The sequence below is a fragment of the Electrophorus electricus genome, chromosome 11 (assembly GCF_013358815.1).
Source record: "Electrophorus electricus isolate fEleEle1 chromosome 11, fEleEle1.pri, whole genome shotgun sequence".
Classification (NCBI taxonomy): Eukaryota; Metazoa; Chordata; class Actinopteri; order Gymnotiformes; family Gymnotidae; genus Electrophorus; species Electrophorus electricus.
Genome location: NC_049545.1, coordinates 17,471,937 through 17,496,696, shown reverse-complemented (window position 1 = coordinate 17,496,696; position 24,760 = coordinate 17,471,937). Strand labels below are relative to the sequence as shown.

The window sequence follows — 24,760 nt, the reverse complement described above, 5'->3', positions numbered from 1 at the left end:
TGCACGTGTGCCCGGCGTACTTTAGCGTGGGTTTCGGGGTGCTAAGCACGCTTTCATTGTCCTCAACGTCAGGGCCGCTGTCACTGTGATTGTAGACCTCCAGACTGTCATAGAGCAGGTTCAGTCCCTCCTCTACCTCCTGGCTCTGAACCACAGGGTCTGAGTCCAGAACCTGCACATAACAGACCCATCAGTAACGATCAGAACACCATCCAATTAAATAGCACCCAACTAATCCTAACCAGTCGCCAGGTGGGATCTGTGGGCATGTTAGCCACACATGGGACTTAAACTATAGTAATGATACAAAGTGATCCTGACTCTGTAGGTAGAGGGTGGAGTGTAAATGGGAGGAAAGCAGGGAGAAGCTGTTCAAGCCCACCGATTTGAATGTTGATTATGGCCTAAGCATTCAATGGTTCTCAAGACTCATGACTAGCGTAGCAAATTGCTCATCACCACCATAACCTTATCTCTTGGATTTCCTTTTTCTTTTTCTCTCCATCCATCCTTCCCTCACTTTCTCTTTCTCCGAGGGCCTACTAGTACACTTTCTGGCGATAAGCAGAGTGTGGAATTCAGTCAGATGGCCAACAGCAGTGCTTACACTGCAGGCCAGCCAGGAATTAGTTTCATTAAAAGCTCTATGAGATGACTATGAGAGCCTCTTGTCTTATATCACTGGTGGGCCAGGGCACCCGGATCTTGCAGTGCTTCCTGTCACTCAGAGCTCGCGCTCCGACGACTCACCTCATCCGTCACCTTGAACCTCTTCAGCAGGGCCACAAACTTCTGCTTGAAGTTGGGCTGCTGTGAATGACAGAAGGGGCAGGGTTAATAGAGCAGATCTGGGGCATTGATTCAGTGCGACATACTCATCCTCAGCTGGACTGCTTCATCTTATTTCTAAGTCCTGGCTTGGGTGTAATAATCATAAACATGCTTACTCTTCTACATAAAGTGTTTGAGTGAACATCTTGTTAAGTGGTGCCAACACATCCTCTCTCTCTCTCTCTCTCTCTCTCTCTCACACACCCAAAGCTTCATTCCTCTCTGATGGTGTATCCACTGAGTATCCACTACCGCCTCCCTTCTTGGTTTGTTAAAGATCTGCTTCCAGCCCTGTGACAGTGTACCTTGTATGAACAGGCATTAATAAAAAAAAAAAAAAAAAAAAAGGTAGTAGTACTCAGTACTACATAATACTGTGTAGTACTAAGGCTCTACAGCTGAGCCATGTTCAGGCTCTAATACTGTGTAGCATTCAGACAGAGTGAAGCATAACAAGTCAACTACATCTTACAGACATATGCATCGGTTCCCAAATTTACTTGCTGTCAGCAAAAATAGCACATTATATACAACTTAGCCAGGCATATCTGCTGCATCTATGTCACTACATGCTATCCTATATACCATCATGCTATCCTATATACCATCATGTGTACATAAGAGGTAATGAGACAATAAACCACCAGTTCCACTACAACAAAGGTGATGTTTGGTCTTTGCAAGAGGAAAGAAAAGTGAGACTTAGCACGGATTCTGCTCGTCTCACCCGTGTCATGGAAGTTGTTCGGATTATTTTCCGGCGAGATTTTTTAGGCTTCCGGACCTCATCATCCTCATCATAGAGATCCTGGAATACAGGAGCCACATTGACTGTATGCAGTATTTATGAACACAAAGGGTGGGGTGGGGGGTTGTAGAGGCTTACATCAGCACTGGGAGTGTGTGTTGGGGCATATACCATAACTCTGCTGGCAGGTGTAAGTATATTGCAGCGACATGTTCGTTTTTTCACCTGGCCCTGTACTGCGTCATCGCTGGCGTCCTGCTCAGAAGAGTAGCTGTCATCCTCCTCCTCAGAGTAGTTGTCCATATCGGGGGACCGATCTGAATGGAACACACACACACACACACACACATCATAGAGCTGGATGTGCATATGCCTTACATTAGCAGATATGTAAATAAACCTTCGGTTGACACTTTTTTCTGCGGCATTCAAACTCCAAGGTGTGACATTTAGGGTGTGCATATTTAGCCTGAGGTTTGCTGCTCAAGGCATACGCGTGCATTGCATGTGGTGGTGCTGTGGGAATTTGGGTGTGTTGCACATGTTGCTGCTGTTGAAGTTGAGTGTACTGTGTGTGTGCAGGGTTGGTGCCTGGGTGTGTTACATGTTTGGGCGTATTGGGTTTGCAAATGTCAGGGCACTATAAGTGATAGTGCTTGGGGAGTCTGGCTGTATTGCGTCTGGGGATGTTGCGGGTGTTTGGGTGTGTTTTATGTTTGCATACTATTAGAGTTTGGATGCCACTGTGTGTTGAGCTGGATGGTGGGGGGGGGGGTTGGTTGTGGGTATAGTTGTAATTTGGGTGCATTGTGTGTATAGGGGCAGTTGGAATTTGGGTGTGCTGTGTTGATGAGTGTAGTCGGACTTTGGGTGGAGAGACTGATTTAAAGCAGGAATGACCTCCGTGAAACCTAAACTCAGACCTGCAGTCCAGTTTACTGCAGGGAAACCGACCCATTACAGCATCCAATTGTTCAACATTTCATAAAAATAATGAAAAGACAAAATGTTGCTTGTAGATACCAGGAAGTACTGACAGAGTTAATAAGAGAACTAGGAAGGGTGGGGTGGAGCTGGAAGAGAGAAGGACAGCAAAATAATTTGCAGATTAGATAAGGGGGTGTCTGATTGCTGCTCTGGCCATCAGTAATTCTCTACATCTGAGATCATGCATTAGGTTTCAAAGCAAATATTACAGGAAAGAAAGTCCTCAGCACGTGTGTGCGTGTGTGTAAGAGATAGTAAAAGAGAGAGAGAGAATGTGAGAGTGAGAGTGCATGAGTGAGTATTACCAGAGGCTTTGGTCTTGTTCCTCCTTTGGCTGCTATCCTCATGGTCGATGGGCTGGCTAGATAGAGAAAACACGCTGATCTCTGCCACGCGTGCTGGAACATCCTTCATGTTGCTATGGAGACCCAGGACCAGACCCTCGTCGCTGGGGTGCTGCATCACCTGACCCCAATCAAACACCTTTCTGAGCTCTGATAAAAACAGTGCCTCTAATATCACTCTACACTAAGCCTCTCAGGGTTGGATTCCCAGGCCAATATTAGTCCCAAACCTAGGCTACAAAGGACCTTCAATGCTGAATCTCCACTGACATTACAATTTAGTCTAAGATTAGGCTTAATCTATGTTGAAGAAACTGGTCCCTTAAAGTTTAGGAAATAATAATGATATTATTGAAAATAATATCTTTGGCAGGTCTGCAGGTCTAAATTTTGCACCTCTACTGTGTGTGCGTATTATGTCACGTCACCTACACACTGCATTTGGGCAACTTGCGTATTTCAAATGTTCTGCTGATTCTGTTGCTGGAAGTTGTACCTCCGCTTGTCATGCGTCACGTTTTAGGAGATAACAGTCTAAAAATGTGTGGGGAAATGAACCCAGAGGTATTCAGGGCTGTGCAATACAACATTTTGCCCCGTTTGCGATTTTAAAAATATTCTCCTCAGAGATGCGTCTTAATTCACGGACATCCTCTGCTTTATCGGGATTTGCTAAGAGACCTTGTGAAACCGCTCTCCCATCTGAAAGTAGCTTCGCACATAAAAAATGACCACTTTCCTGCACATAATTCACCCTCTTTTTATGGCTGAGTGAACCTTAACTACACCAGCTAGCATTTTGGATACACTATTTTGGCATTTACAAATTTTAGAGTGGTCTATTTTCCTGTGGCTCCAGTGGGCTAAACGATCCTGCCTGCTATCACGTACCACTACCACTGAACTGTTTACATTGCCAGAGATGCCACTGCCAATCATTATGTAATCTGACACACCCTCACAATTCTGCACATACAGAAGCTGGAAGTTTTTGGAGAATTTAATAACTATTAAAATGCATTAATACATGTATATTCTTGAATATAATATTGGTTAACTTTTGTTGTTTTTACACGAGAGACTCTCAGATACCTAAAAAAAAGGTATTAAACTCATCCCCTCCTGTTAAAATACCAGTTGCAGTCATATTTTAATAAAGGTGTCCAATAGCATTCACAGGACTGGATCTTGGATCTCTGTCCCAAGTGCAATATCTACCTCAGCCATGTTGATGACTCCAATGGCGAGCGTCTTGTAACCGAGGATGGTGCGGTTTTTGTAGCGCTTGCGTCTCTGTAGCATGACCTGCAGCCGGTTGGCATCCCTCTTCAGAAAGTGTGGGTACTGGGACCAAAAAACACACAGGCCACATTCATGTCACAAGCCCCCACAAATGGACTGGCACTAATATTTATCCATGCTGTACCTGCAGAGAAAAGGTGAGCTCCAGATCTGTCTCCATTAGCCCACTGGGAGGAAGTATGTACTCGTTTGATCGCAGCACTCTTTTGGAACCCTGTAGACACAAGTAACAGACCAGAGGAGGATGGCCCCCCTTTGAGTCTTGGTTCCTCTCAAGGTTTCTTCTTCATGCTCTATGGAGATTTTCCTTGCCACTGTCATCCTTGGCTTGCTCACTGGGGGCTTGGATTTGGACATTTGTAAAGCTGCTTTGTGACAACAAATGTTGTAAAAAGCACTATATGAATAAATTTTGATTTGGCTTGAAAAAAAAAAAATCTATCAGTCTCATTTATTCTAGAATGGTGAAATCCCTCTCATATTTATTAATCTAACTTTATAATTCACATTTTTGTGTCTTAGCTTGCAAAGGATAAAGGTAAGAACTCCTCCAGCTCTCCAGCCTCAGCCTGTCACCATGTTCTTGCTTTTCTGAACTGTCAGTGTGCAGCTTAGATAGCACAGATGATACCTGGGGTCAACATTTCTAGAACTCCCCCCCCCTCCTTCTTTGCTGAATGATCCTAGCGCCTCATCTTCAGCTAGCTGGTGCTGAAACTGTGATAGCTGCTGTGGTTACTGTCATTTGTGGCCAAGGAGCATTTGTGTGGGTGTGTGCAGAGGATTAAGTGTTAATAATGTGGGTACGCTGTTTGAGTTGCAGACTCTGGCAGACTTAATGCAGAATCAGAGACAGATGAGAGATTCAATCAGACAACCTCATTATCTCCGTCCTCCCTAGGGAAATGGTGTACCGGCCACGCCAAAGTTTGATTCGAAAGCATCCTCGGAGTGCTGAACATTGTTGTTTTTTTGATGACCCCAGACTTAGGGAGCCCCTAAACACAGATCATACACACACACACACACACACACACATCCCTCCCTCTTTGAGATCATTTATGATCAGGGAGCGGACAGCTGAACCTTTGCGTTAATGCGCACACTAATCTACGCACACACAGCAGCGAGCAACCCTCCTCTGAGCCTGCAGGCTTTTGGGCTACTCACACACATATGTATGCATGAAGGCACACTTGAGCACACACACAGACCCACACACCCCCATCTTTGCTTGCTGAAATACAAAGGAGTGTGTGAATATTAGATGCAGGTGCGTTAGGCTGGGGATAGAACTAAATCCTATAGGAATGTGGCACTCCAAGGAAAGGACCCCCCTCCCCCAGTCCAAACTACTCTTAAACTAAACTGGAGTTTTGTGCATGTCTGTGAAAACAGAATGTTTGCTTCAGTAAAATCTAAAAGAAAACTGGTCAAAGTAAAATGATAAAAGAGGGTATACAGGTTAATTAAAAGTGCATAATATATTTAAGGCCTTCTGTATAAATTACCCTTCGGAAGATGTAACAAAAAAAAAGAAAAAAAGAACAGCTAACATCATCTGTGTACTTTGTAAAAAAAATTAGAGCTACTAAAGTTAGTTTTATGTTCACTGATTGGCTACTGAGCTTAGGCCAACTCAAGTCAGTACTGCCTGGCTGACTGATACTTTGACAGTTACACAAGAATGAAGGCAAATTGTTACACATATCCAAAAATGAAAACCAAATATATAAGTGCTATGCTGTTATGCTAATACACACCTACAACACACACACACGCACATACTTGTCAACAGGAAATCTCAACATATTACTGTTTAAGGCTACCAGGAGGAACATTAATCCAAGCATCCACGTATCTACTGATGCTCCTCAAACGTTTGGTTCACAGCAAAAACCCCAGTAGTAAATTAACATCTACAGTGTGAGTTATAGCAGAGGGGATCCTTTCTTGAAGGGATGCTAGGTACTTTGCTAATGACTTGGAGACAGCAGGGGAAACTAACATGTACAACCCTAAACCGTGAAGGTAATCTGACTCATTACCTAGAAGTAATTGTATCTGTAACCTAATTCAAAGAATTACTATATTAACGGAAAATCTGATTACTACTATTGGAATAGTATTACTATTAGGTTACATTTTAAAGCTTTATCTACAAAAAACAAAATACCTTATTGTCATTCTGTCCATGTCCCAAGCTCACTACAGTTCCCAACATGCTGTTTGTCACCCGGTTAACAACCTAGCCAATCACCTGTACTTCTATTCCCCGTGTATTTAAACCTGCCAAGTCCTCCTTACCATTGTGAAGTATTGCCTCCTGTTTCACGCTGCATACTGAGCCTTTTCTCCTGTTTTGCCCTTTTGTGTATCACAGTTTATTTTTTGTGTTCTGTCTCTACTGTTTTGTGCCTGCCCCTTCGGATTAATTGGCCTGTTTTTGGATTTGTTTTTGGTTTTCGATTTGAACTGTCTTAACTTTATGATTGCGATTATCCTTGATCTTGTTTTTCTGGCTCTGACCCTAGCTTGTTCTTTGACTACTCATTTGGATTATAATAAAACCCAAACCTCTTATTCACGAGCGTCTGACTTGGTCTGCCCCATTACACTTATCCACAAATACAAAAACTCATGTCCACATGAAACAAATCCGGTGTTCGCCATAAACGAAGCAATTTGCACTCCAATGGCATTGTAGGTGTTAATGAAAGGAGTGTCATGGATTGCCTCACAAATTCACATGTTTCCACTCACATGTTACATGGGAATGAAATAAAAGGCCCCAACTACACCCTGGGAAGACAGCCATTCTATTCCAGAGTTTGAATACCAACACAGGCACATCGCATGCTTCTTAATGAGGTACTGATTAGGTCATCACCTGAACCAAATCTTAATTATTGAGCAATGTGAGAATGGTGGAGAGCAGGCCAAGACACGTAAAAGCTGTGATTGAATATCAGGGTTATTCCAAGAAATATTGTTTTATGAACATTACCAAAGTGAAAATATTAGTAATGTGTTGTTTCTAAATTAATTTTAACTTCTGTTTTGCGTTATTCAAAATCTGATAACTGCATGTTTTTTTGGTATTGCAAATAAATGCTTTAAACAATATTTTATGTGGAATTGGTGAGAAATGTCAGTAGTTTATGGAATAAAACAAAAATGTTAATTTTACTCAAACACATACCTATAAAAAATAAAACAATTTTAACATTTAAATGCAGGCTACACTAAGTGCAGATGCTCTTGCAGTGTGACAGCAGTCGTGGGAATCATTGACTCGCTTGATCAGAACCATTTTTAAAGAGGTGAAAGGAAAAAGGAATATGCTATCCTTGTTAAGCTGTAATGTAATCCTGCTAGTAATCACATTTTATAAACCAGTAATCTGATTAGTCTTTTTTTCTGCAACTATAACAGAGCAGTTCACTCTATTGTATCCTGATTATCCTGTTACTTGTTTTCTGTAACTACCCAAACATGGTAAACCGGAGCTTTGCACAGTACTGAATGTTCAAATACATCTCCAGATAAATACTGGATGTAGTACTAAATTTACTAAATAAAAACTTCACACAATTGAGGAAATCAAGCCTTCCATCTGCACTCAGTGCCTAGTCCTCAGTGTGGGTGCAGGTGTGTGGATGTGGAGCATGCAGTGCTGCTCAGGATCTTCGTCTTTCATCCTCTAGCTCAGTGCAGTGGACTGCAGCAGCTGCTCACTGCTGGGTAGCCTACCCAACACGTGATGCGCCTCTACTGATCACATGTGTGGTGAACAGACAGAATGATGGTATTGCTGAGGAACCTACCCAACACGTGATGTGCCCCTGTGGTGAGCAGACGGAATGACGGTGCAAAGCATTTGGTCAAGTGGGGCAAGAGCCATTGAATTTTAAATTTTCAATCTAAGGCACTGACATGATTACAAATACTGTATGTTTAGCTTTAATTCAAAGGTATTTACATTTACACTGAATAAACCATAGAATTGTTTTAATTTGTTTTACTCATTTTAGTGAAACATAAGTACTTGGACAAATGAGCATAATCAAAAATTAAACTTGTTTATTACTTGGTTGCAAATACTCTGTAGACAATGACCACTTGAACCCCATGACCTACAGACGTCAACAGAAGCTGAGGATCTTCCCTGACACTCTTTGAGAATTTTCATTCAGACAGGTTCCTTTCCTGTTTGTTTCTTTTTGCATTGAAATAGATCTTCAGCAAGTGAAATATATTTACAGCAATTAGCTGACACTCTTATTCAAAGCAACTTACAATGACTGAGTACAACTTGAGGGTTAAGGGTCTTGCTCAGGGACCCAACAATGGCAACTTGGCAGTGGTGGGGCTTGAACCAGCAACCTTCCGATTACAAGTCAAGTAAACCACTGAGCTAACCACTGCCCCTGGTACACACCCTAAACACTCAGTTGTGAAATACATGCTCATGTTGGGGGACTGATCTGACAACTCACAAATCTTCCATTTTTGGCCTAAAAAAACCATACAAAATCTAAAAAATACTAGCTCATAAATAATTGTTTAAGTAGTCATTTTTAGGGCAAGTCCTGTTGCAAGGTGAAGTGACATCGGATGTTTTGCTTTGGTGCTACTTTTAAGATGCCGTACCTTTCAGAATTCATTCTGCTTCTGCTGAGAGCAATCACATTATCAGTGAAGGTAACATAGTGATCATGATCTGTTCATTGGTGTTTCCCCATCTCCTACCAGGTTGTCTGATTTTGTTTGGCTCTCCTGAGAATTCTTTCTTCTTAACAATATATAATCCAGTATATAATATAATGCAATCCTGACACAGCTGATGTTTTGCCTGTGTCTGATTCTGTTTGTCATCCTCACAATGGCCTTTTCTGGTTCTCCTGTTGAAACACAATCACTTCTGGACCCCTTCTTACATGGCCATTCTTTTCCTCTAGAAATTAACCTGTTACAGTTCGGTATTGAAACATTAAAATCTTTTTTTTCCCATGGGGAAGTAACTTTATTATCACAAATGCTCAGCTCCACTGGTCTTCCCACTCAACCCACCCCAAGCTTAAACCTAATGCTAGCTAATCCCTCCCCCATTACAGACTCTCACCCACAGGTGATGTAAGAATTTCCTGGTTTGTCTTATCTTTGCAAGGTCTTACCATTTCCTAGCAATCCCGAACTGTTTATTTGCTTGCGTTTCAATGGCTGTCTAGCATTTATGCTTTATTACGTTCACTTGCCTGTGACCTGGTGTCATAATTAATATTATTTGTCTTCTTACTATAGCTTTTTTAAATACACATTATTATGCTAATATTATGCTTAAACAATAAAAGATTGTTACTGGTTTATTAGCATTTTTTCTGAATTCATATTTGTATACTTGTTTGGAGACACCAGGGCGTACCAGCAAAATGGTATTCTGGCCAGCCTAACTCTTCTACCATTGTGGTGTTTTAGCATTCATTGTCTAGTTGTAGTACTTCCTGCCTAGATGCGGTGTTTCCTGTCCTGCCTGGGACAGTCTCGTTCATATGCCCTGTGACTGGAGCATTGTGGGGACTATATTTAGAAAAGCTTGTTATAAAAAAGGCTTCTTTTGTGGGATTACTAAAGAAGTGATAAAAGGACTTACTTTCTCAGAAATGGATTTTACGCAAGGGGCTTAATAGCTATGTCTGCTATGGTCTTTATGAAAGATGTCTGACTACTGAGTTTGCACAAGCAGAACAAAACATGGCTAATCCACTGTAGCTTCAAGAGTTACAACTGTACATGTTATGATAGTGATGTTAGTACATAAATAGTAAAATGTCATTAAGAAATGACAATTCATTTTTGTTATGAAATCACAGAACTCGCAGCAATATTAATATGGAATGTTCGTAATTCCATAAGTAATAGAATCTTGTAAAATATTATGACTGGCTGAAATAGTTCATCTAATAGCACCACACCATGTAGATGAGTAAAGAGCAGGGCACTTAGAATGAGAGGGAGAAAGAGCTTACACTGAAACTAATCACGCTCTCTGCTTCAGCTTAGTGAAGTCATCACCATGTGCTGGAACACATCACACTCTGTTACTGTAAGATGTTAATAACTCAGGCTGTATCTCTTTCTTTATCGCCGATAAGCGTGGAGTCACTTACCTGAATTTTAACAGCGATGACAACGGAGCTGAGCTCTTTGTCCAGCTCCCTCAGGATGATCAGCCTCTTTAGAGTGAGACTGCACAGCCTACACATAGCAGAAGACACAGGAACATAGAGAGAGGGGATATGAAAGAGTAAGGGGGAGGGGAGATCAGTCCTTAGTACTGTTACACATCTGGCACAGTAACAGGCAGATATCAGCCTGATATCATCAGCCTGCCATATTACAGGCCTCTGATTGACAGCAGCATCAATAGCAGCTTCAGCCTGATTTACTGCTATTACAGCCTGACACTCCACAATAGCAGGCCACTGAGTGAACTCATCCAATTGTGAAATCTTGATGCAAAGAGAAAAGAATTTGAACCTATACAATGATTTATAAACTCTCTTATATGGAAACAATGTCAATATTCATGAAGACCATGTAATTAATTATAAATTAATAAGATAATCATGTATGGCAAAGTTCTAAACACTAAATACAATGTCAAAACTGTATGACATTCAGATTTTCTGCCAGTAATGCCACTACATGAGGTTACCACATAGGTTACACCTCATGTGGGGCATAATAATTCAGGAAAATGTTCAAACTTGCTAGAAGCAGTCATGTTTGGAGTATGTACTGTTAGTGCAGCAGTAAATAGCTTTGGCATGTGATATGTGGTTCTGGAAGCAGTAAATCTTCAATCTCAGGTGTTTCTACAACTGAGAGGGACTAAAAGCTGTTCGGAGTGAATAATTATGACTACAATAATCATTTAAGATCACAAATCATCACCAAACTGGAACACACTGGCAGCTCTGCCATTCAATATGTAGGCAACAGGATCATTCAAGCACAAGTGGTAGAACAGGAGAGAAAATAAGTCATGGTTACCACCAATTAACTGCTCCAATTAACATCTTGATGCATGTGAATGGGATAGGCAGAGAGAGCGCCAATATAATACATGGGCCTTTTTCCATACGGAATGTCACCCCCCCCCCCACGGCACTGAAACGAGCACACTAATCTCTCTGTGTGAGCTCACACAGGCAGTGTGGGTCAGCCCTCTCTCAGGCCTCTCATCCTGCTGCAGTAGGAGAACCTATCCACTTGGCAGCTGTTACGCGTTAAACTAAACGCAGCACGGACAACTCTCCCACTAAGGCCGACATGCGGTCCTGTCTCATTCTTCCCCGACGGCCGTTCTGGAGGCTCGGAGAACGATCCATTTGGATGTGGATGTGGCCCACAACCTAACCTGCTGCACATAGCACTTTGCTGCATTTGCATTACAAATAAGGGTGACGAGCCCAATAAACTAAACTGTGTTGACTTGTGCAGAGTTTCAAATGAAACACACTAACAGCTGGCAGCAATGCATCAGCAGTGTTAGGGAACATGCAGCACTGTGAAATTTGACTCCAAGGCATTTCCTTGTTGAAACAGAGCAACAGAGCGCTTGGTTATATTCTTCTGTCCCGAGTACACACAAACTACACATAAAATATAACACACACACCCACACCCACACTTCCTAAAGGTCATGTCAGTGGCAAACTGTTTCCAGAGAAAATGTCCATTCTTTCTCCCTGACCCCTTTCCCATCATGCTTTCCATTTCTTCACATACAGTTCCACTGCATTGCCCAAAGCCACATTCTTTTGTAGGAAGCTGAAGGGCTCCAGGTCACAGCTTCCATGATCCTCCAGCCAACATGCTTCCATGCTCCCCTCCAGCACCCCCAAAGCAGAGTAAATGTGCAAAGAAAAGTAACATCAGCTCAGAGCCAGAATGTGCTCAACTTAGCAACACAGATCTGTGGCAATTTTTCCCACCAAAATTAATTAAATGGAACTTAAGATCTATCAATGCTGAGGAACTCCATGTAATGTTAGTTACTCCTTTAAAAACATCTGAAAATGTCAACCCATTTATCTTTCACATTAGTGGCAAAGTTCACACTGTACACCAATTATATTATTCAAACTTCTAACCACTCACTGCAGACTACCCACTCTCAAATGGCAACTCTGCAGGCCATTACACCGATATATAATTGATTACTAATCATATGCACTACTACTTACCCACGCTGCTAAACACTCTACACTACACCAATGACTCACACTACTGTTAACTACTCAAACTGCAGATTGTGTAAATATCCTTCTTAATGCAAATTCATCCTAATGCAAAAAAAAAAAAAAAAGACACCACAATTATATAAACTTAATTATAATTATCTGGGGGGGGGACCAAATTGACACAACAGATGCAAAATGTAATCTGATGGGAGAGTGTGAAAGCAATTAGCACATGACACAGAATACCAGAAGGAAAAAGCAGCTGGTCTCAGCCAGGGCCACGGTACCACTGAGGTGAGATTCCAGGCAGTCTTCCAGACCACTGGACTTCATGCTTCAGCCAACACTGCTGTATGACATATCACAGTGTTTGTTTTTTGAAATAGGTTCTCATAACCATAGTGAAATTATATAACTGTCACACTGTATTCACCATGTTGTTAAAGTGCAAAAAAGAAAAAAACAACAACTAAAAAAGTAGCTCTAAACTTTTCATGTGAGAAATCATAGATTCACAGGCTTATTACAAGCTGGTACATGGTCAGTACACAGTCTGAAGTTTGCAAAGGGAAGGCTCCAGTTACAGTAAAGGAAGCTCTGGAGTAAACATGTCAGGCCTTCTTGGTGAGGAATTCTCCTCGATGAAGAGTGCTGTGAAATCAAGGGCAGATGTAGCAGGGAGGGAGCCCGATTAGGGATGAAACGGCTGAGGTGGCTTGTGGGAGTGGAATGGACTAAATAAGCAGCACAACTGCCTCAGCTCCTGCACCTCTGATCTTTCACCAACTGCATTCAACGGCCTTCTGTTATTTCCAGGGACCTCCAAATTTACATAGATGTACATCAAAAATGTACAAAACAAAGAAGAAAACAAATGAACATACAAGTGCACAATAAATGAATAAAAATGAAAAATAATGTAAATAAGTGTAATACAAAGGCTTCATAAAACTTTCAGAAAAGTCCCAGAAGTGACAGTGTGCCTAATCTCATTTTTGACTGGCTGATATAAAATAGGTGTGGGAAAACCCTAGACACCACTGATGCATGTCAAAATGGGTCAACATGAAATGAAAGTGAAAATAGGATCCTATGAGTCTCTGAGATGAATTATGAACACTCAAACCACATTGGAAGGTTGTCAGGGATGCACAGACAAGCAAGCAATGGATACAATCGGCTATTTGAGTGTGGTTGCCTGATTTCAGTTAGGGCACTCAATGCATAAGCACAAGGACTCTTAATTCTGTCATAAATGTGAGGTGCGTAATTTGACCCACAAGCAGAAATTAAATCTGAAGTATGAAAACTAAACACAATTGGTCAGCTGAGACAGATCTGAGATGCATGGAAAGACCATGTGTAAACAGATATGCGTCACGGCTCGCTACTTATGATCGGATCACTTGAGGCGAGAATTTAATAGCAAGTGGGAACAGGCCTATGAGTTACTGTAGAAAAGTTAACTACAGTCAGTTCAGCTATTCAGGAAATTAGCTCCCTAAAAGAAGATAAAAAAATAGCCTTAATGCAAAGTTTTTTTTTGGCAAAATTACAAAAAGCTTGGAAACAAAGTAAAAAGAACCCAAAATAACTTCAGGATGAAGAAATGCAGCTAACATTCATCTTGTCCAGTGGGAATAAGTAAGCATTTCATCTTATTTCCAATTGCTAATAATTATAATTTGTAGTAACAAAGTACATAAAGATTCATGTCAATTCTAAATTTAACATAGACTTTTTATGTGGGCCTATGACAATGAAAACATGTTGTGCTCTGGAATGTCCAGTGTCTCACCATGGGCCTTAGGGGCACTGTGCTGGGAGCCCTTATCAGCACTGATGCCTTGTTATTTACTGTGCACTCAGTTGGACTTGTACCATCTCAGAAATCCTCAGTGGGGAGGTTGCACTCCAACATAAGTGCTCTCAGTATACAAAGTAAAAAAAAAAAACAAAAAAAAAAAAAAAAAAAAAAAAACCAGACTAAACAAAATAAAATGGCATATATAAAAAACATTTGACCATGGAGTTAAACCATGGATGAAACTGTAAATGGAAAAACTACGTAGGTCTCATTCACATGGGTGAGAAAAAGCAAAACAAAACTCAAAACAGTTAAAATGGTAAGGAATAAAGGGCTATTTAGAGAGGAGTGAGAAATAGATTAAAGAAAGAATGAAAGAGATTAACAGAAAGTAGCCTGAATTAAAAAAAAGAAAAGAAAAAACACACACACACACACTCACTTGGCCATCTCTACCATAAAAAAAACAAAAAAAAAACCCAAAACAAAACCGCTCGTCCTTCTCTCAACCAGAGGGTGATGCCTCCTGAAGATGCAAATACTTTTTTTGTGGCCTGACGCGATCCGCAGTCAATGCTCTCAGCTGGAGGGCAGGGTGGAGCTCTACTCCATGCAAAATCTACACTTTATTGAATGACTCATTTGCAAGAAAGCACTTCTCATTAGAGCCTTTCGGTCCGTTAGCTTGGTGATTAGAGTCGGGTTCTCTGGTCAGTTCAGGCAACGCTGCGTTCCCAAGCACATGGTCTGACTTGATCGATTCTCAGGGCTGTTTTCTTTAGATAGTACATGAAGAAGAAGATGTAGACGAAAGAAAAAAGTCACACAACCAGCTCACCTTAATAGTACTGTGGCAGTGAAAGAATTTCCCAAGTGGTGATTTAGACTAAACTATTTGCTTTATTTATTTTCCTTTCACAATGTACATTTTTTTCATAAAGGAGAAAAGGCATGCACACCTCAGTGCCCTTCTGTTTTCAGCATTTAACAATAAACGAGTATTTAATTTGTCTTAAAATTGTGCTCTCTGTCTTTTAAGAAGCAATCACATATCTATTAATAGCCTAACAAGAAAACTTATTTATATACTACTAAAATCAGGATAAAATCAAATCTGCAAAAGAAAGTAATATCCGAAAAAGTTTTTTGCATATTACATAAAATGTAATATGCAAAAAACAAACCAAACAAAATGGCACTAAAGTCATACTGCAGTGTTGCGCCTCTCTAAATCTTTTATGTGAGATATGGTAAAAAAAATAAATGAAAATGCAATATTTCCTTTAGCATAAAGAAAACCTTTATAAAATTTAGACCTGAGCCATCAAATCCTTGCTGCTCATCTAGGAAAACCAGCATGTTCACCTTATGTGGTTTCAGAAAGGACCGAATGGGGTAACAATGCTCCTGGCAGCACTAAAAACTCTATGGGTCTATGGGTTCCTATAGTAGGGAGCAGGCGACTATCTGCTTGAGCTCGCTTAGACATAAATGCAGAGGTGGACGTCTGTGACTTCAGCAGGTCTCCAAGAGTCATCTGTTTTGCTTCATGGAGCACCACTTTAGCAGAGTACTCTTTGTCCCCAACCACGCACTGGAACTGCTCCTTCTATTCTACATTCCCAGTGTCTCTTTGTTGAATACATAATTCATCTCCTCTGTGTCATCAATATAATTCCACCTATATCATGGTCCAGCAAGCCTTTGCCAAAAGTTTTTGTAATGCAACTGGTTCGTATATCTCCTTGAGAACACTGCATATCTTTCACTTAATGTTTGTTGTCAAGGTGGTGTCCTCCTCTGATGGCTTCAGAACATCTCCAGTCAAGAGTTTCAGGAAGGGTTTGTCTGATAACATGGTACCAATAGCTTCCAACAGACAGCAGATCTGTAAACTGCAGGTATCAAGGCCATGTTCACAGACTAAAGGACAGTGATGTCCTGCCAGCTCAAAATTAGGTGCTGGCATCACTGGTCATGCAAAATTCTTTGGATAGCTGGGATTTGCTCCAAGACATTCTAGCATCTGATTACCTGGAACACACCTGTGACTTTGTAACTTTGACTCTTACGTTACTCACCTGCTGATAAGATTAAGTTATCCATCTTACAGACATTCAACTAACAAACTAATAATGTTAATGTTATTGTGGGTCCTACAGCAAGTAACCCAAGTAAAACTAATAATTTTGTAGACAATTACATGTTATATACAGTATTACCTCAAACTCAGAAAAACATAGCTAGCACAGTTATTTTTCTATACTTACTTTCCTTCATCTGCAGTTTAGCCTCGCATAGTGTGTATTGAGTCCTCGTTTAGGAAAACTTTTGTTGCCAGTCCTGCATCACACTGACCAGATTGGAAAAGCAGTCAGACACAAAGTGGTTAGCACACACATACAGGATTTTGCTGACAGTAACTGGGATGTTGCCATCAAAAATAAACTTTATCCATTCTGTCCTTTGTGACTGGGGGCCGATGTAGTTTTGTGCTGGTCTGTGCAGTTCCCATGCTTAGCTATTAGCGTTGACATTATGATAGGAGTCCTGGAGTATGTGGGGAAAAAAGTATGCAAAAGTAGTTCTCATACTGTGGTTGGACATACTTGTACTAGTGTGGTATAATGCTAATGATGCCAAAAAATAACTAGGCCTTCAACATATACAAATAATAAGCACTGAATATATGCAAATATATACACAAGCACTGAAAAAGTTCATTTTTCATAACATGTCCCTTTTAAATCATTGTAGCAAGCCAGCAACAGATTATTCACAGGTTGCAGTGTTGTCGTTAAGTGTTAAGACAGGTCCATGCTGACGAATTTAGCCTCAATTACAAGTATTTATTTACTGTGAAATCTATTAAATTTGGCCATTGATAAACTTGTCTAGGATAAACCTAATAGGCTCACTCCCATACCTTACCAGAACAAGGCCATACTGGGGGGATTTGTAGATCCAATTGGGCTTTCGCCAGATCTCTTGCCTTCAACCATCTCTGAGAGAACATACTGACCATGGTGCGACACAGCCCCATTTCTTGGGCTGAGCAGTACTTAGCCTTTGCCTTTGCCAAATGTAAATTGTGCCCAAAACAGTTCAGCCACAGCCAGTTCAGCTTGTTCGCTGCTAGCTAGGTGAGACCCCAAATTTGATACATTTTCCCATTTCACAGTGACCTTTCTGGCAAAGATTTTGGACATTAATCTAGATTAGTTGGTTGAATAAAGAGACTGACACTCAGTAGCACTGGGAGCAAACAGAGAAATGTCATGAAAACTATACTTTTGTTTTCATTATGAATCTATTTAACATTCATTATACATGTATTGAAGTGTAAATCAAGAAGGGCCTCACCTCATGACAAAATGTAACACGTGAACATTGTGGTTGACTTGTCAACAGCATGGTATTGCAATATTGTACTTATTGCGACAACTCTAAACTTTAAAATTAAAACCAGATTAAATGTAAAACTAATTGACTTTCAGCATTTGAGTCGCTTTTACATATTATGTTACATATTTACCTGTATAACAGTATGTGTGCTCCCCAGGATTGAACCTTTGACCCTGATGTTAAAACCTTGCTCTACCTGCTCTACAAGGTGAGCATTTACATTGTTCATGATGCAAATTTTGCCCCCAAGCTGTTTCAGTGTCCTGCCATGTTCCTCCACAGTGCAAATCTGTCTCTGCAGTTAACCAGAACATTTAAATATGTCATAGGCTCGTATGTGCTGAACTCACTTAAAGGTCCCGGAATCAGTCAAGGATTACTGGGGTCAGGGGGAACCCCTGCTTCATATTACTTATGAGAAACATGAAGATGTAGATCACTATGATTTCCACAATGCAGACAACAAACAGAATCCTGGAACTGTTTTGCTTCCTGCTGACCGCTTTGGGGGTGTGTCCCTAAAACGCAAGCAAGTTTAACAGTCCAGGAAGACCAACTTCAGGGACATTTTTCCACGCTTCATTAATTTTGTTTTAATAGGTCTCGGTATTCTTACATTATTGTGTTGAAAAGTACAGTAAAACCCAATGCAGCAATAATAACCATCTTCTCATCTCAACACTGATTTCAGCTTGTGGCTTGATGTGCCATGGCAAAATGGTTCATGTGGTGCTGACTGGCTGTAGTCCAGTGAAACTCACTTTTTCATTCGCATAAAGCTGATATCTTTTTTCCTGATATCTTTTTTTTTTTGTCACACTTAAATGCTTCAGATCATCAAATTTAAATATTAGACAAAGATAACACAAGTAAACACAAAATGCAGTTTTTAAATGAAGGTTTTTATTATTAAGAGAAAAAAAAATCCAAACCTACAAGGCCCTGTGAAAAAAAGTGATTGCCCTTAACCCTAATAACTGGCTGAGCCACGCTTAGCAGCAACAACTGCAATCAAGCGTTTGCGATAACTCGCAATGAGTCTTTTCCAGCACTGTGGAGGAATTTTGGCCCACTCATCTTTGCAGAACTGTTGTAATTCCGCCACATTGGAAGGTTTTCAAGCATGAACCACATTTTTAATGTCATGCCACAGCATCTCAATCAGAGGGGGGAAAAATCCAAACCTATATGGCCCTGTGTGAAAAAATGATAGCAGCCCCCCCCCCCCCCCCCCCCGTTAAAAAGAAAATTAACTGTGGTTCATCACATCTTTGGAAAGCTGAGTTCAATTTCTCTAGCCACACCCAGGCCTGATTACTACCACACCTGTTCTCAATCAAGAAATCACTTAAATAGGATCTGCCTGACAAAGTGAAGTAGACATCATGCTGTGATCCAAAGAAATTCAGGAACAAATGAGATACAAAGTAATTGAGATCCATCAGTCTGGAAAAGGTTATAAAGCCATTTCTAAAGCTTTAGGACGCCAGCGAACCACAGTGAGAGCCTTTCTAAGGTCATGCCACAGCATTTCAATCAGATTCAGGTCAGGACTTTGACTAGGCCATTCCAAAGCCTTCATTTTGTTTTTCTTAAGCCATTCAGAGGTAGACTTGCTGGTGCGTTTTGGATCATTGTCCTGCTGCAGAACCAAAGTGTGCTTCAGCTTGAGGTCACGAACAGATGGTCAGACATTCTCCTTCAGGATTTTTTGGTAGACAGCAGAATTCATGGTTCCATTTACCGCAGCAAGTCTTCCAGCTCCTGAAGCAGCAAAACGGCCCCAGACCATCACACTACCACCACCATATTTTACTTTTGGTATGATGTTACTTTTATGCCAGATGTAATAGGGCATACACCTTCCAAAAAGTTCAACTTTTGTCTTGTCAGTCCACAGAGTATTTTTCCAAATGTCTTGGGGATCAAGATGTTTTCTGGCAAAACTGTGACGAGCCTTTGTGTTTTTTGCTCAGCAGTGGTTTTTGTCTTGGAGCTCTGCTATGCAGACCATTTTTGCCCAGTCTCTTTATGGTGTAGTCATGAACACTTGCCTTAAGTGAGGCCTGCAGTTCTTTGGATGTTGTGGGGTCTTTTGTGACCTCTTGAATGAGTCGTTGATGTGCTCTTAGGGTAATCTTGGTTAGCTGGCCACTCCTGGGAAGGTTCACCACTGTTCCATGTTTTCGTCATTTGTGGATAATGGCTCTCACTGTGGTTTGCTGGAGTCCCAAAGCTTTAGAAATGGCTTTATAGCCTTTCCTGATGGATCTCACTTGTTCCTGAAATTCTTTGGCTCGCAGCATGATGTCTAGCTTTTGAAGATATTTTTGGTCTACTTCACGTCGTCAGGCAGGTCCTACTTAAGTGATTTCTTGATTGAGAACAGGTGTGGCAGAAATCAGGCCTGGATGTGGCTCAAGAAATTGAACTCCGCTTTTCAAAGATCTGATAAACTACAGTTAATTTTCTTTTTAACAGTGGGGGGCCATCACATTTTCACACAGGGCCATGTAGGTTTGGATTCCCCCCCCCCCCCCCTTAATAATAAAAACCTTCATCTAAAAACTGTATTTATTTTTGTCTAATATTTAAACTTGTTTGATCTAAGGCATTTAAGTGTGACACATGCAAAAAAAAAGATATCAGGAAGGGGCCAAACACTTTTTCACACCACTGTATCTTCAATTAATGATAGCTAAACTGACTGTCAGTAAACCTAGGCTACATTCACATAGTAGGTATATGTGGCTTCAATCCGAGATTGTTATTTTTTTTTTTCCATATGGGACATGGACAATGAATGTCATTTTTCAATTCTGATTTGGGCCGCTTTCATATGTCCAGACATCACCAGCTTATCTCCATGGGTTGTTGTGGTAATGACATAGGTGTCAGAAACTATGCATCAATGCTGGTGATGTGGATTTCAAATGTGGATACAGGAGAGATGGAGGTGCACCATCTCACTCTCCAAACAATACCTCTGTTAAATCATGGTTCAGAACTTATACATTGCAGCAGACAAACCCAGCAAGGGAGGAGGCTGTTTTACATTTCTATCTCTCTGTATCTGACATTGTCACGTTGCAAATGGTGCAAAGGACACCCTGAAATATGATTGAGCGCCCAGACTGATGCAATCCACCTCCAAATGTAGTTTGGATCCGATTTTTTTTCAGACTATCAAAAATCAATTTGGATACAGTCTGAATATGCCAAAAATCAGATTCGGCAGGCTGAACATGGTCTTTGCCTGAACAGCTACATTGGAATTCATGCCATGTTTTATGTGATGGAATTATCCATGGCATCCTCCCTCAGTCTCGCAAACAGTAAAAAAATGGTTCAGCTCACTCCTCTGCACAGCCTTATAAAAAGTCTGTTTCTCTCTCACCCATACAAACACACTCCATCTAAACCCCATCCATTTTTCATCTTTTCTTCATCTTTCACACAGTGAATTTTTAACCTCCATCATCCCCCCGCCTCTCCCACCTCCTTTAGTTCAGCCCTTCAGATGGCTGTTTGTTCCACCTGCCTGTTAATGCACAAAGATGCACACTCAGTACATGGTCAGAATTAGCACAAAAACAGCAGGAGTGTTTCACATTGGTTTGGACTTGCAAACAAATGATCGGAGTAGGTACAAATTAAAATGACAAGAATTACAACAGAAAGAGGAAGAGAGAGAAAATAAAACAATGCAATGAGTGAAGAACAGACACAAAAAATGATGCATCAGGAGTTCTCACCTGGTAGATCATCAGCGAACAATCAACTCCAGTACTTAAGGTACTTGACTTGTAATCGAAAGGTTGCTGGTTCAAGCCCCACCACTACCAAGTTGTCACTGTTGTGCCCCTGAGCAAGACCCTTAACAAGGCCCCTCAATTACTCAAGTTGTACTCAGTCATAACTAAGTCGCTTTGGATAAAAGCGCCTGCTAAATGTAAATGTATTGTAGTTGCTTTACTGCACGTTTGGTGTAGTTGAATCATCTGAATGTAATGTAATGAATCATCTGAAAAAACACTGCCTATTCCTATACTATCCCTTCTTCTACTGAGACACATCCAGATAAACATGTGGAGGAAGATAAGAGGTCATTGATTGCACTGCTTTGCTCTATCCGTGACCGCAGTCATGACATTCGCAGCTGTGAGTTTTATGGACCATCCAAGAAAACAAAATAAAGAGAACCTAAGCCTGCTCATGCACACTTACCAGCTACTTTATTAGAAACAGCTTTTAGGTGTACAGTGGTCCAGGTTTTTGGTTGGCATACTGCAGCAACACCTGTAAACCATCCAGTGACACTGCTTTGCCTGATAAATTTGCACCAGCTTGAATAGCGCAACCATGCTCACTACTGTCAGTGCTCATGCTGTGAATGAGAACGGTCTGGCAGCCCAAGCATCTAGTCAGCACTGGTTCTGCAGGCAAAAACTGACTGATTAATCGGGTAGAGGGTGACTGCAATGGTGTCTATTTGTGTTTTGTGTGTTCATATTTGTACATCTATAAAATGCACAGTATATAGTAGACATTCCTAATAAAGTAGAGGGTGAGATTAGGTACAAAATGGATACTGGTAAAATGACTGGTGAGTGTTATGTGGCTGTTTGGGTGGAGTGAATACCCACTACCAGTAGCACTGCTGTCTGCTACTGACCCGATGCATTTATCTAAAAACAGGTCTCGGTCCAGATTTTGATGGTCCCTGCTGGGTTTTGGCCATAGTAGGGTCGACATCTGCTTAATGGAGGACTTGGACGTGCCAAATGCTGGAGTAGTGAAGATCGAAGATTAACGGCACTGCGCATGTGTGAAAACAGGAAAGTTGGTAAGACTCTATGGCCCTACAGCCAAGACTGGTTAATTGGCTGAGATGAAAAGAATCTTAGCAATGACCCCCCCACACACACACACAACTCCAGCACAGCAAGTTCAACCACCTGCTAGAGGCAAAAAGGTACAGGCTTAAATACAAGGCAGTTCTCCTGCAAAATGTGAGAGAATGAAAGAGGGAAGAAAGGAAGATGGAAATGGAGAGTTTGAGAGGCAACAGGGGATCAAGTGAAAGATCAACTCCTTGACTACCACTCCTGAGTAGACCAGTATACAGAGGGGAATACACACCCAAATATACCCAAACACAAAAGGAAAATTCCATTTCATTAGCCCCTGTATGACCCTGCTACCACACTCTCTAGGAACACGGCAGGGTAGGAAATGAGGCAAGGCCTTGCTTCAGAGCAGCGAGCGAACAGTCTGAATCAGGCAACAGAAGCAGAACCCCTCAGCGTCACAGTCAATAACACTTTATCCAGAAGTATTACGCGCACACCAAGAATCTGCTTTGCATACACGGTGTGTGACGGCCAGTGTGGAAGCACACAGGCAAACTTTCCCTCAACTTTCTTAAAACAGGACTACGATAAAATTGATATTGATGAGGATAGGGTGTTATTTTTATTCAAAATGGGTAGATCTGTCAAAAGCATATCACACAGTAGAAATAAACCTGACAACAGTCATTCTGGAGTTTTTGGCTTGCATGTCAAAGTACACGCCTATTTTCTACCGCAAAACACTGTCGAGCTACCGGTGCTGAAGTCAACTCTAGAAATGAGAAAAAAAAGAGTGTGGAGCCAGAGAGGGGCACAGAAATGAAAGTGAATTTGTGATATCCTCCAAAACTGAGGAAATTTCTGACAAAAAAGTTGATATCAGTTATATGAAAGTGATTTGGATATCTGAGAAGTGACATCTGAAACACCTGAAAAGGTACCATACCAGTGAGCATGTTGTCTATTCTGGCCATTACCCCATACGAAAAGTGAAAAGGTTCAGTGTTTATATTCTTACACATTTTAATTTACATTAGAGTTGTACTTAAGTGTGCCAGGCCCTTTTTGATCAATTTGTTAACTTTTTTATAAAACTTGGTTATAATTTTATAAATATTTTATGTTTGCTGCAATTTGTTATAATAGTCACAGCTTTGTTTAATTTACCTTATTTTAATACATTACTAAGCAAGTTAGGTTTTATGGTTTTCTTAAGGGAGATAAAGCATATTTGCCCATTTAGATGTTTACATTACATTATTGTATTTTAACAAATAAACTACATCCTACAGTTTCACTAATGAACTCAATAGCTTTTTAAGGCTTCAGTCATTATAAGGATACTCTTCACATTAGCAGCATTATAAAATTATGTATTGTGATAAATATGAATATTGATCCATGTGAAAAAATATATCGTGATCATATTTTTGTCATATCTTCCAGGTCTATTTTCATATGTTCACTATAAGAGAATATTTCCTGCCCCGAGTGGCCTTCCACACTGCTGGTAAGTGCTGGTATGCAGGCCATCTGCAGCCCCACACCCAGATAACAGCAGACTAAATAAGGGAGCGGAGATCCACTCATGACTCGCAGGCTTACACAGATAGCGACTGCAGAATAGTGTTCCCAAGACCATAGGTGTGAGACCATAGGTGTGAGGCCATAGGTGTGAGGTGTGCAGTACATAGAGCCTGTGACACAGATGTCACACAGTGGAAATGGCACCGATCCAATACCATGTATTGAAATTGGGTCGATATCAGATTTAGTGATTTAGTATATTCAAACCACATGAACAAGTAGAATAGCTGCTGAGTTTACCGTTGGCCTGATGGGTATTAAAGTGAATAGAAAATTTGAATAAGAAGCTGAACAATAAGGCAACTGACCATATGTTTTTTATCTAGAAATAATAACCATCTTTTAATCGATTCAATTTCTGTTGGGTTTCAGCAGAGGTCGAGTTAAGAGAGATTCATAGTACAGGTCTTTCTGTCTGCTCACTTAATGTCTGGTGTGTGTGAGATGTGTAGTTGGTAGAACAGCAATTTACTGCTGAAATGTACAAGTATTAGGAGGTCAATATAAAAAGTTGATGTGCTACTACAGTTTCATTCACTAAAGAGAAAAATGCAAAACTACAGTGTCAGCTTCAAGAGTTAAGCAACTGTACTGAGCAGAGAGAGAAAGAGAGAGAGACAGAGACAGTGTTTGCTAGGAAGTAAGCA

At 40.8% G+C, this 24,760-nt stretch overlaps 1 protein-coding gene across 2 annotated transcripts in view; it reads right to left on the bottom strand.

Moving 5' to 3' along the window:
• The window catches only part of zmp:0000000755 (phosphofurin acidic cluster sorting protein 2), a 56,067-nt gene that overhangs the window by 10,982 nt on the left and 20,325 nt on the right, over positions 1-24,760 (bottom strand). For both annotated transcript variants that reach the window (XM_027010531.2, XM_027010532.2), the window contains exons 2-9: positions 10,383-10,470; positions 4,337-4,426; positions 4,129-4,254; positions 2,872-3,031; positions 1,805-1,896; positions 1,559-1,639; positions 751-810; positions 21-172 (exon numbers count right to left, since the gene is read on the bottom strand). In XM_027010531.2, the coding sequence (XP_026866332.2) occupies positions 21-172; positions 751-810; positions 1,559-1,639; positions 1,805-1,896; positions 2,872-3,031; positions 4,129-4,254; positions 4,337-4,426; positions 10,383-10,470 (849 nt within the window). The remainder of the gene's footprint in view (positions 1-20; positions 173-750; positions 811-1,558; positions 1,640-1,804; positions 1,897-2,871; positions 3,032-4,128; positions 4,255-4,336; positions 4,427-10,382; positions 10,471-24,760) is intronic.